Source organism: Gossypium hirsutum, chromosome D11 (assembly GCF_007990345.1).
Source record: "Gossypium hirsutum isolate 1008001.06 chromosome D11, Gossypium_hirsutum_v2.1, whole genome shotgun sequence".
Lineage (NCBI taxonomy): Eukaryota > Viridiplantae > Streptophyta > Magnoliopsida > Malvales > Malvaceae > Gossypium > Gossypium hirsutum.
The window spans coordinates 64,521,601-64,541,730 of record NC_053447.1 but is presented as its reverse complement, the minus strand read 5'-3'; the positions used below and the strand labels follow the sequence as shown (position 1 = coordinate 64,541,730).

Genomic DNA, 20,130 nt, shown 5'->3' with positions numbered 1-20,130 from the left:
TCATCCAATCAGTTGTAACTGAATCTCATTTGCTGATGATTTGTTAAGGTTTTGTTGGGATTAAATTAATACTCCAAGCTCATGAAATCACAACAGCTCTCCCAACTTTGAATGTATGAATAAATATGGATGATATAAATATATATGAATATAAATCAAAGAATTAAAAGTGTTGGTATGTATTCTTGTAAATATTCAATTTAAAGAATAAAAAATACAAGTTGAATAACTAGAGACGTGTTGGATACTGTCTTTAAGGATATTTCGCTGGACCTACAATTAATGCTACACTAAATTTCTGAAGTCGATTAATCTTTTATTTTTTAAGTTATTAGTGCACTATATATAAAAGCTAATCCAAGTGCACTAAGTGTTTAGAAACTTAAGGGTTAACCGAGACTTACAATTACAAAAGAAGAAAACACTCTTATTAATACACAATACAATTATAATATGATACACACTTCTCTCTTACATCATTACAAGAATGAAAGCCTTTACCCCTATTTATAGAGTTTAGTGGCCGTTGGATTGTTGATACATGTCAATATCCTTACTATTAATTTTACAAATATTTAATAACTAGAATATTCATATATAATATCTAGTCTTATAGATAATATCCTATTTCTTTATTTTATATTCTAGAATCTTCCAAAAAAAAAATCTTTTAAAGGATAAATTTGGCTTTTATCCAAAAGTTGCATTGGCTTCCAACCATATATATAAGAATTTTATTGGCTAAAAATAGCAAAGGTAAGTGAAATAGTTTGCAAAAAGTTCAATGAATTTGGATTTAACTCACAGATTTCCACCACTCCTCTATCGCTACATAAATAGAAAATGAGAGTTGGTGAAGATGATCGGATTTGGGGAAGACTAAAAGGCACTCTTTTTAATTTCCGACAATCTATTATATCAATCCATCTAAGGGATTCACAAACCACCACTGCATCAATTGCAATACTTTTCAATTCAGGTAGGCATTCCAGTACAAGTATGTTTAATTTTAGAAGGCAAAATTCCATGTAGCATTCCTCTTCTGTCCCATTCAAAATCTAATGCTATTATTTCCTCCAGTTGGACACGTAATGAAACCTCAAGCACTTCCAAATTTAACGGCATGCAGTTTGAAGAGAACAATTTTTTCATATTTTTTTGATTAAAAACCGTGATTTCCATTAAAACCTAACAAAACCCAATCAAAATAGTTAAAGAAACCAAAAACATCTGAAAAAAACAACAATAGAAAAGAAAAAGTAAAGTGGAAACCCGGTAAAACAAAGCTCCAGACCACCATGTAAATCTCTCTAGTGACTAAAGCATGGCTTTCAATGAATTTATCAGCCCAGTCCAAACACCCTTGAACAAAACCTTCTGTCGATTACAAAACGTTACTCGTCTCTTCAGTAGCCACCAGCTCTTTCGCCATCGCCGGAATGTCTTCCATCCAAAAGGTATTTTCTAATCTACTGTAACCCTCCCTAGCAATGAGATGAGCCACTCGATTAACCTCTCTTCTAACATGTTTAACGCTAATCTGATGAAAAAACCTTTCAAATGCTTTGATGTCTGCTATAATCGAGTCCAAATGTGCTCTACCATTTTCTTCCTGATTGATTTTCTCAATTACTACCCGTGCATCTCCTTCAACCTCTACTTTTGTTAACCCCATTTCTTTGGCAAAGAGGAGACCTTGATAGCAAGCTAAAGCTTCAGCCAAACCCGCATCCAAAACGTTGGAGTGAAGAGTAATCCCACTACCCATAACTTCCCCTTTCTCGTTTCTAATGATGAACCCCGAACGGGACTTATTCGATTGAACTTTGTAGGCTGCATCAAAATTCAATTTTACCCATGAAGCTTGTGGGGGTTTCCATCGATCGATATCCACCTCTCTAACAGCAGGTAATCTCTCTAGACCCCCATTCTCTTTAGACTGACATAAATCAGTCCAGCAGGACCAGTGCAAACCATGCCTATTACCTCCTTTTCCCCACTAAAATCGATTCATAATCTTTTCCATTTCAGCACATAATGACTTTGGAAGCAAAAAACAAGACATTAAAAAAATCGGTATGGCCTGTAATACTGCTTTGATGAAGACATCTTTGCCCCCTTGAGACAATATTCGACTCTCCCACCCATCAATTCTTGTTCTCAGCCTATCACACAATCTTTGGAAAGCCTTATTCTTCTTCCTCCCCACCATTGTAGGCAGACCCAAATACTTTTCCATGCTCGTTACGGACCTAACACCCAAATAATTTGTCAACAGCTCTCTAGTTTCTTCAGAATAGTTAGAACTAAAGAAAATTTGAGACTTGTCCAAATTAATCTTTTGACCTGAAGCTTTCTCATAGTCATCAAGAAATCCCTTCATTATCCTACAGCCATCCTCATTTGCTTCTCCAAAGATAATGTAATCATCCGCGAAAAACAAATTAGTTACCCTCGGCCCCCCCGACAAACACGTGCGCCTTGAATAAGACCATCCCTCTTGGCTAGTTTAAGTAATGTTGAAAAACCTTCAGTACAAATAAGAAACAAATAGGGACTCAACGGATCCCCTTGTCTGAGTCCCTGTTCCGGTTGAAAAGGCTCACTCAAGCTTCTGTTAATCGTAACAGCATAAGAGACCGAAGAAATACAATGATTTATCAACTCCACCCATTTATCATCAAACCCCATACTCCTCATCATACCTGTGACAAATCCCCATTCAACTCTGTCGTATGCTTTACTCATATCAAGCTTTAAAGCAAAAAAACCCTTCTTCCATTTCCTTCTATTCTTAAAAGTGTGTATAATTTCATAAGCCGTAAGGACATTATCCGTAATAAGCCGACCAGGGACAAACGCTCATTGAGCTTCATCAATACAACCATCTAACACTCTCTTAAATCTGTTAGCAATGACTTTCGCTATAATTTTATAAAGCACCGTACATAAGTTTATGGGCCGAAAATCTGTCATACAATCTGGCGTTGAGACTTTAGGGATTAAAACAATCGTTGTAAAATTAACCTCATTCAGCTGTTGTTCTCTATTAAGTACTCTAAGGCAAAAGCTTGTAACATCCTTGCCTACAATCGCCCAAAATATTTGAAAAAACACTGCATGGAAGCCATCAAAACTGGGAGCTTTATTTCCCCCCATCTCCTTGACCACCCTCCTAACTTCATCCTCCCGGAAAGTATCCAGCAACATCCTATTCATCTCAATTGTTATCATTTTTTGGACCCCTTCAAAAAATTTTTGAGCTCCTCTACTTCCCTCACTCGCAAACCGTCCTTTAAAATAACTGGTTGCAATTCGCATAAGATCTTCGTCCGTATCTTTGATGGACCCATTTTGGTCCTTCAGCCTAGCGATCTTATTTTTACGACGTCTGCTTGAGGCAAGATTATGGAAAAAACTAGTGTTCCGATCCTCATACCTTAACCAATTCAATCTAGCCCTTTGCTCCCAATAGAGCTCTTCCTTATCAATCTCGAGATTCAGCTCTAATCTAGTCTTAATCATAGCCTCGAGAATGTCATCTGAAGGATCTTCCTCAGACAGTTTATTTAATTAGTCTGACAGCTTCTTCATATTCGCACCCCTCTCATTCTTTAAATGGCTAGCCCATCTTCGGAGCCCCTCACCCATCAGTGTTAATCTTTCAGGCACTGACACATTTTTATTGGAGTCCCACAAAGATCTAACCTACTCATGACAAGAATCTTCTAACAACCAAGCAGTTTCAAAGCGAAATAAACACCCTGAATTTGAAGAATTACCATTGCTTGTTGAAAATTCCGTATCCAACAACAGAGGACAATGATCAGAAGTTGAATTATCAATGTGAAGGAGCCGGGAGAACGGAAACATCTCAGTCCAACCCAAAGTAGCCACTCCCCTATTAAGCCGCTCTATTATATTATTTGCCTCAAAATTCCCCTTTTCCCACGTGTACCATCGGCCGCAATACCCTATATCCACCAGCTCACAATCTTCCAAAGCTGATCGAAAAGCCTCCATTTGCCTTGCTTCCCTCAATCGACCTCCTTGCTTCTCAGAACTAAATAAAATCTCATTAAAATCCCTACAACAACCAAAGGCAATTCATTGTTCGTGCTCAGCCGCTTTAGCAAGTCCCAAGAAATATCTCTCCACTGATAATCTGGAATACCGTAGAACCCTGTTAGTCTCCACTTTGTCGCCCCATCACTATTAACAATAACTGCATCAATGTGATTCCCAGAATAACTTGAGATGGTAACATCCATCGAACTACACCAACTCAAAGAAAGACCCCCTCGTGATCCTTGAGCTGAAATATCCACCCCATTCGCAAAACCAAATTTCTTTCTTATCCTTTCCATTCTCGATTTCTCTACTTTTGTCTCCATAAAAAAACAAACTTGGGGACAGTACTTTTTCAGCACATGCTGAATTTTCTGAACAGACCGTGGGTTCTCCAGCCCACGGACGTTCCAACTTAATATTTTCATAATGCTCGGTTGACCTGCCCTGCAGGTTCAGCCGTATGGTTGATTTGATTAACATCCTCCATTAACCCATTTTTCCACATCATATCATCGGTGGTAGAGGCATTTTGAATATTATTGGGTCTAGGCCTCTTTTTCCTCTCTCCTCCAATAATGGGCCGATCCTCTTTAGTAGACCCAACTTCCATCAACACCAACTCCTCATTCACAATCTGTTTTGATTTTTCATATAAATTCAACCCCAAATTCGTTCCATTATTCCTCATTAGATTTAATTCCCCCAGATTCTTTCCTTGTTTGCCTTCATCATTTTTAGAAATTCCCTGATACACTCCCCAAATTTCAGTTGGTTCCCTTAACCAAATACTGCCTACCGTCGCCGCCCTACGTGGAGGAGCTTTGAGCGAGATATCCCATTCAAGAGGAAGCTCCTTTCTCCCTGTCACCATTCGTATAGGACAACAATTCTCACTATGTCCGAGCTTGCCACACAGAAAACAAAATGTTGACAACCTTTCATATTTGAAATTAGTAAAGAACTCTTTTTTTGCCATAATAAGTTTCTTTCTTCTCTTCAGACTTTGCCGGATATCAACTTTAACTCTAATCCGCATATAATTTCTTAATCCCTCCATAATCACTTTGACATCGTACTCCACAAAGGCTCTAATAAAATCTCCAAACTATTTAGCAATAGCTTCCGTAAAGAAACTAGGTGGCAGATTATAAATTTGAACCCAGAACTTGGTATATAATAAATCCACTTCCAAGGGATCTTTGCCTTGTTTTAAGTGATGAAAAACAAGTAAATGGTTGTTAAAAGTACAAGGAGCGCCCTTCACCACCCTATCAAAATCCATTTCACAATAAAATTGAAAGACAAACCTTTTCTCACCCACATCTGCAATGGAAACTCCCCCCAAAGAATGCCACAGATTTGCCATCACAGTCCGCATAGCCTAAAAATTTATCAGAGTTGCTGTTAGAAAACACCCTACCAAGCACAACTCCGAAAAAGAGTCTTCTATCTCCTTATTCTGTTCAATCTCCCAAGCTTCCAACTCCTTATTGTCTCCTTCCTCCGTTAAACGCAGATCTGCTAACCCTTCCTCCATAAGAAACACCAACAGTCGACACACACAAGAAAACACTAATAACCAGCAGACACCAAATGCTACACTCGGAGCATACTATCAAAACTATTTGTTGCAATTTTTTCATATTTTTTACATCCCTTATTTCAAGATATGTAAGAGGAAAAGGTGCCAAGTGAGGTTAGGACAAACCTGGAGAAAAACATAACCGTGTTTAAAAAATTTTAAATTTATATAAATTTTGTTCGCCATATGATGTCCATGTTTAGGATTGATGTCCATGTTTATGATCGGTAAGGGAAGAGGGGAAGGTAGAAAATATTTTAAGAATGTTAAAATTAAAATTTAATTTTTATAAAAATAAAAATATAATTTCATCATTTGAATAGTATATATCTTTATAAAAATATAATATTTTTATCATTTAAAATTATAAAATAAATAGTCCAAAAATTTTAGGGTTTCGATTCACATCCCTTTAATCTGATAAGAGAATCAATAGAATATTTATCATAATATATTAAAAGGATTAAACTAATAATTTCACCCTTGCACAACGAATTAACACCAAAATAACAACAAAATAATTTAACAAAACTTACGTTATCTTTGGATTATAATCGAAATCGGAGATTCAAAGCAAAAGAAAAGAAAAAAGCTCAAAGAGGAAAAAAAGAAAAAAGAGAGGAAAGAACCAAATAGAAAACAATAACAGGGAGAAAAAAGGTGGAAGGGGGTGAGAGAATAATGGACGGTTTACTAGATTAATAAGCTCATCCTTATCAACAATCTAATAAAATAAAAAGATAAGCCTAAAACGTCAAGCTTAACATAACATCAAAATTAATAAAAAATCCAAAATAAAAGAATTAAAGTCAAGACCTAAAACAAACATTTAAGACGCTTAACCACATACCAGATTAAATTATTTAACATACTTTAACAATCTAAACACAACAAAAGTGGGGCGTTACAATGAGTCTCTTGCTGCATTTTGGGTTTCATGGAGCTAGTCGTAGAGCATTGGCTCTGGTCATTGGGCTCATCAAGCTGAAGAATGGTCTTGGGTCTAGCAGCGTAGATTGCTTGGTGCATGAATTTTGACCCCCAGTCCCATCAACTTGATATTGGTTTGGCTGCAGTCAAATGATTAAGTGGAGTAGAGGTGATCATGGGTTAAGTTATTTAGCTTGGCCTGATAGTCTACTCGAAAAATAAAAAGATTTAGATAAAAATATATGTTCAAAATATAAGTTTAGGCCAAAAAATGAGGTCCGTTTAGAAAATGGGCTAAACCTCAAGTAAAATTTTTTTGGGCCAGACCCGGCCCGGCCTGGCACGAATTATATATTAAATATATATATTTTATATTTAATCAAATATACTTTTGTTTTATTATTAATTTAGTTATTATTTTAGTTCTAATTTGTTTCAATTTTAATATAATCACTTTTTATTATATTTTCAATTTGGGTATTGTTTTAAGAATTGTTTTAGTCTCATTTTTTATTTGTTTTTTGTTTTAATATTTGTTTTAAATTTTTTATTTAATGAAATAAGTTAAAAAAATTAATATAGGCCGAGTTAGGCTCGGGCTTAATAATTTTTTCGGGCCAAGTTTAGATAAATTTTTATATCTATATTTTGGGCCAGACCGAGTCAGATCCGGGCTAATAAAACGGGCCTAAAATTTTATCTGAACCCGGCACAAACTCGGCCCATGATCCCTCTAGAGTGAAGTGGCCAAAATAAATATGTTGGTTGGGTATTTAATGCCCTTCCCAGAAAGTCCAAGTTGCACCGAACCAGGGAGCTTGGAATTGGAGGTTTCTCAGTTTCTGCAGTCCAGGCTCCATAGACGTAGAGATTGTTGTTTTTGAGTTGGCCTTTGAGGGGACTATGGTTTGAGTGGGGTCTGGACGGTTTACCTGTGTTCGGCCAAGGCTAATCTCGAGGTTTTTGAAATGAATCTGGGAATTATCTCATTCACCCGATCTTCGTCCATATGTTAGCTTTTTCTTCCTTCCAAAGGCTTGCTATTCCTTTGTCCACCCGATCTATAAAAGGACTATTATCAAGATGATTTTTTCATTTTTTTCCTACGAGAAAACCCCAATCTCGAAAGACCTCGATGCTCATTCAACCCTGAAAGCACTGCACTGAAAAGGCTACCCTCCTCTCTTAGATTGAGATGCTTTTTTGAGTTGGCCTTTGAGGACCCGGGTCCTCGTTGATGGAGGGCTGCTCATCATTTATGCTACATATAGAGATGGTCGGGAGACTTCAAAGAGATGGGAAGGGAAGACAAGGGATACTTATTAAACAATTTCTTAAAGAGTGTTTCAGTGAAAGTGATGCATACATTTATTCATTTTTATATTTAACATATTATTATTTTTATCATTACAAATTTAATTATTATTAGAGCTAAACAAAGTTGGTATTTGCTGCTAACATACAAGCACTTTAAAGTTTTACAATTTACAAACAAAAGCTGATGACATGAGAGCTTCATCAACTGTGTGTAACCTGGGAAACAATCGTCTTATCCAAACGCAGTAGGTGGACGCCACAGACATGGAGGTGGTGGTGACCGTGGCGGCGGAGGAGGTCGAGGTGATGGAGGAGGGCTTTTGAAGTGAACAGGAGCATTAATCCTGGGTGATGGTGGAGTTATTCGCCGACTCCTCCTAGATAAAGCTTTCAACTCTTTCGAGAAATCATCCGATGGTGATAGAGGAACAGACTCAGCCGCCTCAACTGCCAGATTAAGCTGCGAAAACGTAAGGGCATTTATCAACAGCAAAGCAAGCAAGACAGACTCCACTTCCATTTCCGAAGCTCCCTTTTTTTGTAAACTAACAAGGGGGCCTGGTCTTTTATGAAGTCTTGATTGAAGCTTTCAAGGATGGGGAAAATATATATTTATTTAAATGTAATGAAATTATTGGTTACACTGTTGTTAAAATATTTAAAAAATAAAAATATATTAATTTTTTAATTTAGTTTGTAAAATAAAAAATAAATTATCAATATGTCTAATATAAAAATATATAAACAATAATTTTAGAAAGTATCTTATTAATTTTTAATAATAAAATGAATGATGATATTATAAAAACTGATTTATCAATCCTATATATCAACTCCTTTAAGTCAACTTCGGTGGCCATTGAGATTTAATTAATGCACCTACCATATTTAATTAAAAGACTGTTTGTATTTTTATGACTTCGTAACTGTGTTTAAGAGTTTTAAATTTATATAACATGTTTAATATACTGAAATTTGCTGCTTATCGTCAGTAGGTAGAGAGAAAGAAGCTGCGAAGGATTAGCCTTTTACCATTTTAACCTGTTTTTGTTTTGCCTTTTTATTATATTTCAAAGGGTTGTTGCGTAGGTATCAATATTTCATAGCTTTTTTTGTTTTAAAAGTGGGCTCTTTAAAAGTTAATTTAAAGTTTAGTGTCTAAAAAAATAGATTACGATTTAAAGTACTCAAAAAGTTCTTATTGATACGCCATCTAAGTACCTTTCAAAAAGAAAAAGAAAAAGAAATATCTTGCAGAAAATACGTGTCTATGAGAAATATGAAGCAACAATTGCCTCTTTGGAGAACACTAAGAACTTGACTCAGTTGAGAGTAGTGGAGTTGATCAGTGTTTTACAAGCACAAGAGCAAAAGAGGCTTATGAGGCACGAAGGAAGCATAGAAAGAAGCATTGAAGGCTAAGATGCAGCAAGGCGAAAAAGGAGAGGAATAGAAGTGGAATGAGAAGAAGAGTGATTGCAATAGTGGTTTAGAAACTATTGCAAAAGGTAATAGTACTGAAAATTATAATAAGTATTCTTCATGTAAGTATTGTGGAAAATAGAATCATCCCCATTTCAGGTGTTGGAGAAGGCCAGATGTGAAATGCAAAAGGTGCAACTTGATGGGGCACATTGAGAGGTTCTGCAAGGAACTGGGAAATCAGAAGCAAGGTGGAGCACATGTTGCAGTTAAAGAAGAAGAAGACCATTTGTTTGTTGTCTCTTGCTTCTCATCAAGCACTCTATGTGACAGTTGGTTAGTTGATAGTGGTTGTACCAATCACATGTCTTACGATGAGAAGCTGTTTAAAGACCTTGACAGGTCATTAAAGTCGAAGAGGGAAGGGTCTGATCCTTGACTCTAGTGGCAATGAATTGTTTAGGATCAAGATGCAGAAGAAAAGTTTCTCATTGAATCCACTTGAGGAGGAGCAAGTGGCATCCAATTGTCAGGAAAAAATGACATCAATGCAACAAACAATTATAAAATTGATGACACAATGTAATAAAAAAAGCTTTGAGCTTCAAATAAAATTGGCAGAGAATCGTATTCTTCAAGAACAACTGCAAATCAAGTGTTTTGAGAATGAGGAGTTGTAGACAAAGGTAAATCTCTTGGGGCAGCAGTTGACATCTCTCTCTGATGATAAACTATCATCTTTTGCACAAGAAATATTTGAAGAACCTGTTGATTAGCTACGGAAAAAAAAATTCTATCTCAGGAAATCAAGAGTAATGTGCAACTTTCAGAAGAGAATAGTGGGTTAGGTTTCCAAAATCAAAAGCTGACTGAAGAAGCTTCATATGCGAAAGAATTGACATCTGTAGATGTTGTTGAGTTTAAGAATTTAGTTGTTAAGCTGATCCAGCTTTCAGTGCAAAATGCAAAATTGAAAAAAGAATTATTAACTGTGAGAAGATTTGTTAATCAAACTATAAATGGTATTAATCTCAAGTATAGTGACAACACAAGAACTTGGAAGAAGAGTGGCACTCTAACCACTCTCATGACTTTTCTAGAACAGCTTGTGATGATTTTGAATTATGGAAATTTTGATGCAAATGGAGTTGCACGCTAGGAAACAATTGGAGGCAACTCTTGAAGCTACACTAGTTGAGAAGGAATTCATAGAAGGCGAATATTGAAGATATTAGTTTATTGCAAATCAGAGGATCAGATGACAGATATTTTCAGTAAATTTTTCATGTTAGTCGATTTGAGTTTCTTAAGAATAAACTTGGTGTTTGCAACACTTGAGTTACGAGAAGAATGTTGGTGTCTCAAGGTTGCATCTATTTTTTTTTTCAAAAAAAAGACTAAGTCCTAAGTTGATTTTGTTAGCTTGTTAGTAGGAGTAGCAATTTGAATTTTTTGTTGAAGTTGTTACTTGACACTTATATAAGGGCTACTTTGTTAATGAATTAAATTATCCCTTCAGTCATATTTTTTTCTATGCTTCAATTAGTTCTTTACTAAATCAACATCTTTTCACATTATAAAAATAAAACTTAATCAAATTCAATTCTAATAAAATTTAAAATTAGTTTTTTCACTGTTTCAACATTTAGGCTCAACTCAATTACATCTTTAATTAACTTAGATTCAATTTAACTTAAAACAATCACACCTTAACTGCTAAAATGTTACACATTTGCTGCACGTTAACCCGCAATATGCTGCTTCCAGCTTCGAAATAGTTTAATACAATCCTACAATTATTCAGTCATAACATAAATTTATATAAAGCTCCACCACTAAAAACATGAATTCACGTAATAGTTTTCATGAAAGAAATTATAACCATGTTTCGGCTTTGAACAAGTAAAAGTTTCAGTTGGTTTTTCCATAATTCCAAAGTGAGGAATTTCTATTCCACTTGTACAAAATTTAGAATACAAATAGCAATTAGAAGTTAATTGAAAAAAAAAATCATTGGAGTTAAATGTAAATTCAACACTACCAGCAAGACCTCAACAAGGGCTCTAAAATAGATTTGGCATTTGGATGATCCCATTCCACGGATTCCCACCACTCTTCTGGCTTTATACAAATAAGAGGAGAGAGAGGGCCAGATGGTTGAAGTCTAATATTATCAAGTTGGGAAAGATTAAGAGGCATTCTTTTTAATTTCGGACAATTTCTTACCTCAATTATTTCAAGTGAATCACAAACGATTACTCCATTAACACTGCAAATACTCTTCAACTTTGGTAGATTCCATAGTGAAAATAACCTTAATTGTGGTAAATGAAACTCCATAGTAGCCTTTTCACTTTGATTCCATCCAAGTTCTATTGCTATTATTTCCTCTAGCATGTTACACTCCGATGCGCTAAGCTCTTGTAAATTTAGCGGCAAGCAATTTGGAGAGAACAATTTTTTTATGCTTTTACAATTATATATATCAAGAAATTTAAGAGAGGAGAATGTGCTAAGTGAGATTAGAATAAACCTGGAGAAAAGAGGATACCCTTCGCTACAATTGAGATTGCACTCCTTAATGTATAACTCCTCAACATGTGGAAGTATAATCTGATTGGTATAGATATTACAACCACATAACTCTATGTACTTTCTTGTATTAATTTGCTCCACCCATCCTCGCTCACCCACGCGGATGATGTATTCAAGAGGTTCTTCTCGACCATGTAAAGCTTGGACATACGCATTTAAGTTGTGCAAGTCGAAAAACCTCCCTTTAAGAATTTCCAGTTTCTTCAATCCACCAACATCTTCTCCACTTATCACTGTTTCACCAACAATCAAGTCTTGAAGGCAAGAAAGTTTTGATAATGCTCGATCAGGAATCTCATATAGGTCTCCTATACCATTCAAATTCAGGTAATTGAGTTTCAACAAGTTTTCCATCCCACAAGGGATTTCCTTGATACTTGTTGCTTCAAGATTCAACTCCTTCAAGACTTTAAGTTTTGACAATGATGGCACCTTCTCTAAACTTCGACAATGACGAAGCAATAGCGCCGTGAGGTTCTTCAAATTAGCAATGGAATCTGGGAGATTCTTGATAGGATTTGCAGAAAGATCAAGAATCTTGAGTCCGTGCATATGCTTGAAGAAGCCTTCTGGAATGCTTTGTATATTACAACCAGAAAAAATAGTGTTGTGAGCATCGGACACTTTGGTGGCAATATTTCCAAAGGATAGGGAAGCTGTAACCCCCAATTCTCCATCAATGAAACTTTTTCTAGGTCCTTTCTCCATTCTTGTATATCTGGTGGCTCCGTTTATCTCATGCCAGCTTTTACCAAGAATCGAGGTGTTCCACATGTGATATGTAATGCCATGTCCCTTACAAGATCATGCATCTTTACACATCTTCCATTTTCTGTTTCCGTAGGAACTTCTAACAAACAGTTGTTTATGAGTCTATTCATTATTGCACAACCCTTGTCATACTCTGCTTGCCTACTGTTCATTTCTTCGACAAGCCCTTCTGCAATCCAAAGATGAACAAGATCTATCTCTCTGATTGCAAAATCTGCAGGATATAAGGCACAGTTGAGGAAACAGTGTTGAAGTTTTTGATCCTTTAAACGATCATAACTAAATCGCAATTGTTGGATCACCTCATCTTCCAATCCATTAACACTTTGTCTTGCTAAACTTAGTTCCTTTAGCGCATTCCTCCATTCAAAAAGGTCATCAAGTCCCTTCATACAAGCAGCTACAACTATTACTCCCAAGGGCAAACCCGCACAATGCTTAGTTATTGATTTTGCAACTGGTTCCAATCCTGGAATATTTAGAATATTCCCACCTACAATCTCCAAGAACAAGTTCCATGCCTCTTCTTCAGCAAGAGGCTTTATTTGAATTACTCTATTACAACCCACATGTCGACACACATCAAGTGATCGCGTTGTTAACACTAATTTACTCCCATTAGATGACTCAGGGATTCCTACCTGCTCAAAGGAAACCTTCTCCCATACATCGTCCAAGATGATCACAAACCTACTGAACTTGAAAGACAATGTTTCAAACAACATCCCTGCCCTTGTTGTTTCACATTCATTGCCAGAAAATTTTACATCAAGTTTACTTGCAAGGTCTTTCTGCAGTTTAGCAAGACTCATCTCCTTTGATACAGTGATCCAAATCACAACATCGAACTTGTGGGTCTCTTTCAAGAGTCGATTGTTTATATGCTTCATAATGCTTGTTTTCCCTACTCCCATCCCCCAAACTCCAATTTTTCGAACCTCATCATTCATCAAGCACTGCCAAATTTCTTCGATGCATAACTTCGTAGCTTCACCTGATAGAGTTGAAGTCGATAAAACTTGTCCAATCCGTCGAGGATTGTCAACCACCAAACCTTCACAAAATTTGCCTTGTTGAATATGTTCTTCAACTTCCTTCATCCTCATTAACACATCTTTTGCGTGGAAACCACGTGTAAGAGCACTGCTTTCTCCGATTCTTCCATCAAGGCTTTGTATTTCGCCATTGATTCTTTCAACATTTTCCAACCATATTTGGACCCCTTTCTTTAGTTTCTTTGTTGGCTGCAGCTCTGAGCTCAGTCTAGATTCTATGTCTTCCTTCAGACCGTTCAAATCATTTAATTTCCTTTTAAGCTCATTCTTATTCTGATCGAGGCTTCTGTGATTGTCCAAGTGTTTATCAATCTTATTCAGAAAATAATCCATAGCTCTCAGTCAGGAATGCTGCATAACATGCAATATGTTAGAAACTAAGAATGCATTGTCAGGTCTAAATTTCTGTGCATACATGGATTCCACAAATTTTTTAACAAGATATTAAATATGTGGGTTCTATAGAGACATGTAAATCAAGAAAAGCTCTCATCTAACGATTAATGAAATGAAAGCAATAATTGAGGGGCATAATTAAAAAGCCTTTCACTCACGAGTAAAATGGCAATCTCTTTTCTATATTGTAAATTATAGATGTTAAAGAAAATTAAAAATACTTGTATGAAATAATTTCAATATCCTGCACTCATTCTGAATCCATTTAACAAAGAATCCTCACAGAGATCAATCCAACCATCATCAGAATTCTATCTTCAAATTACCAATCCCTATTAGTAAAGGCTGAAGTGAAACATACCGGAGACCAAGAATTGATTGGCTTTGAATATAAAATGAACACCGCAGAAATAAGCTACAGAAGCGGCTACGATATCATAAATATACAATATATAGCAAAGATATACCGAATCAAGAACTGGAATAAGGAAAGAAATACAACTATGTGACTTAAAGAAAAACTAGTGATGGTCTTGTAATTGAAGAAGCAAATCCTAGAATATTCTAGTTGAAAATTAAATTTCAAACTTTCAAAATGTGGTTGTTTGACATTTTGCTTGTTTTCTATTGATTTTATTATTATATATTTCTAACTTAATCACCCCGGAGTTGACAAAGTTAACGTTCTTAATAGAATCATATATTTGTAGGTGCATAATGTGATAATATTGCAAATATCCTTCATCCAATTATAGCCGTAATTAGTGCCAAAATACTTTAAGTTAATTAGAATTTTAAAAGTTTTGAGTTGATTACCAAAGTTAAGTCGAACTTATCGGACCGAACGAATTACTCAACCGTTGAATAAGTCCAATTTTTATTCTTTTACTCTTCCACAGTTTCATGTGCCTAATAGGTGTGAACTAGTTTTAGAACACATGTTTGGGGATTATATATATGGATAAAAATAGACAGTCACCGCAAAATTTAAAAATGTGAAATTTAATAAATACTTCTTTGAATTAACTTGTTAGGAGATGAAATAAACCACCTTACTTACAAGTTGCAAATAATACGATTTCACACACTACTAGAAAAGACACTCAACTCAAATGGATTTTCTCTCCCTGCATTCACTTAATCAAAATTCACCTACAATTTTCATAATTTTATTAAGTTGGGTTAAGTGCTATATATTGTCTTTTTCTATTTGATGTATCATGAAAATGTTGACATTTGCTATGCGATAATTACCTCATTTGATTTGGATTAGACTAATTTACATTTCAAGAAATTAAGTTTATTTTGGGAATTTTTTCTATTAAATTTGAGTTACTTTTAGGATTTAACTATAGTAGATCAAATATTTGAATTCGGCAATCATTCTTAAATGGATTTTAAAAATCTTATTTTTTTTTCACAATGAATAATTATTTAAAGTTTTTACAGAATCCTAACAATGACTTCCAATAGTATTATCGTGTCAAAAGGATATCTTATTATTTTATAAAAATATTTTACAAATACACTTGAGGAAGAAAAAGCATGATTTTATGCAGGTTTGTGCTAAACGTCAATGATAATGATACAAGTTAATTTGATAAGTGTTAGTGCGTGCATGATTTTATTATTTTATGCATGATTTCTATAACGATTTTTTACATTAAATTTTTATACAACAATTTAAAAATAGCAAAAGATGGAAGAGAATGAAAAGAAATTTTTGTTTCTTATTTTATTCTATTAAACAAATGAATGATAAGAGTTTTTGTGTCTCTTCGTAAATTTATAACTGCCAATGATAGAAAATTACATCTTTTTACAATAAATATAATTATTCATATTTAAATAAATATAATTAAATAATATAACTTTTAACAATAAAAAATATAACTCATCATTATAAATAGTAAAAACTCTTGATTAATAATCAAGTGCTATAACTTTTAAATCATTTAAAAATTTTCAACTATAACTATTGAAATAATATAAATATTTAAAAAAATGTTTCGACCAAAATAGTCCAAATATATATACTACATGACACACGTAAATTTTCCATAATATTTCAACATCAGAATGACATTCAACAACATAGAAAATGATGATGATAATAAGATGATGGTGAAGGTAAAGGATGAAAATAATGCAAATGGGACTAATGGTACTTTGAGATTTGAATATCACGAGTCAAGGAAGGCCTCTTCAATTTTTCCTTTTCTTCTCCTTAATAAAGTTGCAGACTCTTTGTTTGGTCACAAATATGATGGAAACCGGTCTTCCTTGGAATCATCACTGTCCAGTAACCAAAGTTGAATGCTTTCACTGTTTCAAACCCAGGGACGGGTTAACGGTCAAGGTTGAGGAAATGTGTGGGGTTTTGATGGTAGTATGTAAGTAATTAGAGTATGAGACTCAATGGAGGTGAAAGAAATGGAGCTGTAGTCTTTAGACTTCTCCTTTAGAGATAATCCCCTTCTTCTCTTACTCAACTTCCCTTTGTAAAACCGTCCCCCATAAATAATAATTAATAACTAAGAAATTTTAAAAAAAAACACGTAATTCGAATTGAGCTTAATCCGAATAAAATACAGTTGTGACATGCACGATTATCGACCCTGACTCACCTGACCCCTCCTAAAACAAGCCTCAAACTCGTCGCCCACCACTCAACCAAAGACTCAATAAACCTATAGCCAATAATCAATAAAAAGAAAAAAATAATAAAAGGGGAGAAGAGAGTCCCTTGATTCAAACTACCCAAACTGAGAGCCGGCAATGTTGGCGCAGAGAACGAGGGCGGACTAGAGATTTGGTTGAAACTTAGAGAAGAAGAAGAAGAAACGGAAGTAGACATAAAATATCAGTTAATTAATTAGAAGTTTTTTTATTTTAATTAATAACAATTAAAAATTTTTTAAATTAAATTATTTTTTGTACACGTGACATAATATACTTGGTTCTTTAATATACATGGCATAATCTAATTGATTGAAGATGATAAATTTGGCAATATTAGTCAAGTATCTAAAAAATTAAGTTAATTTGCAGTTTTCAAGTTCATGAACCAATTAGGTAAAAAAAAAATTGTCAAGTAGGTACAAGTTGTCAAGTTCGAGTACTATACTGTGATATATATGTTAAAAACTGACAGGGTTAATGTAATAACTAAACAATTACATGTGGTGTGTCATATGTATCTCATGATGTACAAGAACTAGTTTTTATCAATAGAAATTGATGTAAAATTTAACAAAATGTCCAATTTACTCATTAATCTAACATATAGCGACTAATTTGTCTATTTTTGAGTTGAGGGGACAAAATATAATCTAACCCCTAATATAAAGGTTCATGTTATTTGTCTCCTAAAGTATATCATTTTTCTCATATTAGTACCTGAATTTTTTTTTGGCCCAAATTGATTCCTAAAGTTACATTTTGTTAACTAATTCAGTCCACCACTGTTAAAAAAATTATTGAAATGTGGCCAAATTAAATTGTGTCACATGGCACTTTAATCCAATTAGAAATTAAGTGTTACATGACATCTATATCTATTAAAAATAAAAATAAATTTCTAAATTCTAAAAAAGTTTAATAATAAATAAAAATTATAAAATTAATTTATAAAATAGAAATTTTAGAAAATTAGCATTTGACTTTGAAATGAAATTGACCGGGATTGATCGATTTTGACTTAATAGTATTTTCAAGTTTTATATTAGAAAATTATTTTAAAATTTATATATATTGTGTGAAAAATATTTTTAATTTTTTAAAAATTTTCTAAAAACTTTTATATTCTTTTCAGTTATCATAATTTAACTATTTTTCCAATTTTTTTAAAAAATTATTATACTGTTTTTTTGCCTTTTTGAAACAAATATTTTTTAAATTATTTCAGATTTCTAGAGCTTATATATATATATAGTTTAAATATTTGTTTTAAAAAAAACCAAAAAAATATAATCAAAATTTTAGAATTAAAAAAATAGTTAAATTTTGAAAACTAAAAATAATATAAAACTTGAAAATACTATTAGGCCAACTATAATCAATGTTGAGTCAAAATAAAATGATAGCTTACTAAAAATTTTAATTAGATTTTTATTTGATAAATTATTTTTAAATTTAAAATTTTTATTTAGTTTTAGAATTTATAAATCTATTTTTTTTCCTTTTAGTACTTATGAATGTCACGTGGAGTTTTCTAATTGAACTGAAGCGTCACGTGGTATACTCTAATTTTGGTGGACTGAATTGGTTAACAGAAATATAATTTTATGTATCAATTTAGGTTAAAAGAAAAGTTTAAGTACCATGGTAAAAAAATTTAATTTAAAGGTTTTTTCAAGGGTTTCATCGAGACCTCTCCTGCTGTTAAAGTGTTCATCAATTTCATTCAAAAGAACAACTTTGAGTACTATAAGTTCGGAGTGTATTTGTATTATAGTATAATGAATTCATGTTTATAAAAACATTTTGTATCATAACTTAATTTCTAGTAATAATGAAACTTGTTATGTCTTATGTTACTATTTTTTTATTAAAAATTATTCGTTTAGATACATCAAAATTTGATCCAAGTATAATGTTATTATTTGTGAAAATAATATTTATTATTGTTATAAAAGAATATTTAACTATAAAAAATTAAAAATAATTATCATTTTATCTATTAAATAATTTAAATTGATTATATAATTTATTAAAATATTTATAATAAAATATTGGAAGACACATTTTAATATTTTATTAAATTAATTTATAAATTCACATAGTTTAATAATTTTATAAAAGTAAAATAATTTAAAAACTTCTATTATATATCAATTCTAATCTGATGTCTTTAATAGTCTTTTTTATTTTCACCTCACCGCTACAGCTGCATTTGAATCCAAACACACACTCCACTATTGTTTCTAATCTCATTGCTACAGTAACTAATCTCATCGCCACCGCTGTTTTTAACCTCATCGGAGGTTAACACACCGTCTGTCCAAACTAAGCCGAAGTCTTGATTGAAGCTTTCAAGAATGGGAAAAAGATATTTTTATTTAAATGTAATGAAATTATTGGTTACACAGTTGTTAAAATATTTTAAAAATAAAAATATATTAATTTTTTAATATTGTTTGTAAAATAAAAAATAATTATTAAAAGTATCTTATTAATTGTTAATAATAAAATGAATGATGATATTATAAAAACTGATTTATCAATCTCCCTATATATCAACTCCTTTAAGAATTTTAAATTAATGCACCTACCATATTTAATTAAAAGACAGTTTGTATTTTTATGACTTCGTAATTGTGTTTAAGAATTTTAAATTTATATAAGTTTTGTATGCATATGATGTCATGTTTAATATTCTGAAATTTGCTGCTTATCGTCAGTAGGTAGAGAGAAAGAAGCTGCGATGGATTAGCCTTTTACCATTTTAACCTGTTTTTGTTTTTGGCTTTTTATTATATTTCAAAGGCTGCCCCAAGTTTCATCTCTCGTCCTAACTATCTAGACAAACACGAACTACTCATTGCTTTGAACCCTTGACCTTTTGGTAAAAACGTGATATTGTTGGTTACCAACTCTCGTGTGAGCTCAACTACTCTGCACTATTGTATTATAATGAATAACAAATTCTGTCTCATCACAGGCATTCTCATCCCATCTCCCCACACGTTCCGTAATGATGGTTAGATGGCAAATTTAGCATGTTAACAACCTTCACAAGACCCCCTACAATAAATACCCCCAAGAACGATGAAGAAATGATTGACTCTCCAAACATACAAACATATACTCTATCAACTTACCCTCAACATTTTGCCTATATACACTCTTCAATCTCACTCTTTGTAGTCCTTAGCTCTCCGCTCTCAACTGGGTAAATCAACCTCCAAAATCACCACCATGTCCTTTCCCATATCTCCTCTTTATTGTATTTCTATATCAATAAAGTTAATTTTGGGTTTTATTTTTATT

The 20,130-nt window shown here is 33.3% G+C and overlaps 2 protein-coding genes across 2 annotated transcripts; both read right to left on the bottom strand.

Moving 5' to 3' along the window:
- Positions 1-1,384: 1,384 nt before the first annotated feature.
- LOC121223239 (uncharacterized) lies at positions 1,385-3,525 on the bottom strand. Its single transcript, XM_041104370.1, has 4 exons — positions 3,028-3,525; positions 2,564-2,793; positions 2,093-2,504; positions 1,385-1,939 (listed from the first exon to the last, which is right to left on the bottom strand). The coding sequence occupies exons 1-4, from the start codon at positions 3,523-3,525 to the stop codon at positions 1,385-1,387; spliced, it is 1,695 nt and encodes a 564-aa protein (XP_040960304.1).
- A 9,123-nt stretch (positions 3,526-12,648) lies between these two features.
- Positions 12,649-14,076, bottom strand: LOC107929731 (probable disease resistance protein At5g63020). The gene has a single exon (XM_016861242.2). The coding sequence runs from the start codon at positions 14,074-14,076 to the stop codon at positions 12,649-12,651; it is 1,428 nt and encodes a 475-aa protein (XP_016716731.2).
- Positions 14,077-20,130: the final 6,054 nt, after the last annotated feature.

Bases quoted from the DNA above. Each gene is read 5' to 3' on its own strand.
- LOC121223239 (XM_041104370.1), bottom strand. From the start codon at position 3,525: ATGATTAAGACTAGATTAGAGCTGAATCTCGAGATTGATAAGGAAGAG. The intron at 2,794-3,027 runs GTTAATTTTACA...CACACTTTTAAG, and splicing joins GAGAACAACAGCTGAATGAG to AATAGAAGGAAATGGAAGAA. The intron at 2,505-2,563 runs GTTGAGTCCCTA...TACTTAAACTAG, and splicing joins GGACTCAGACAAGGGGATCC to CCAAGAGGGATGGTCTTATT.
- LOC107929731 (XM_016861242.2), bottom strand. From the start codon at position 14,076: ATGGATTATTTTCTGAATAAGATTGATAAACACTTGGACAATCACAGA.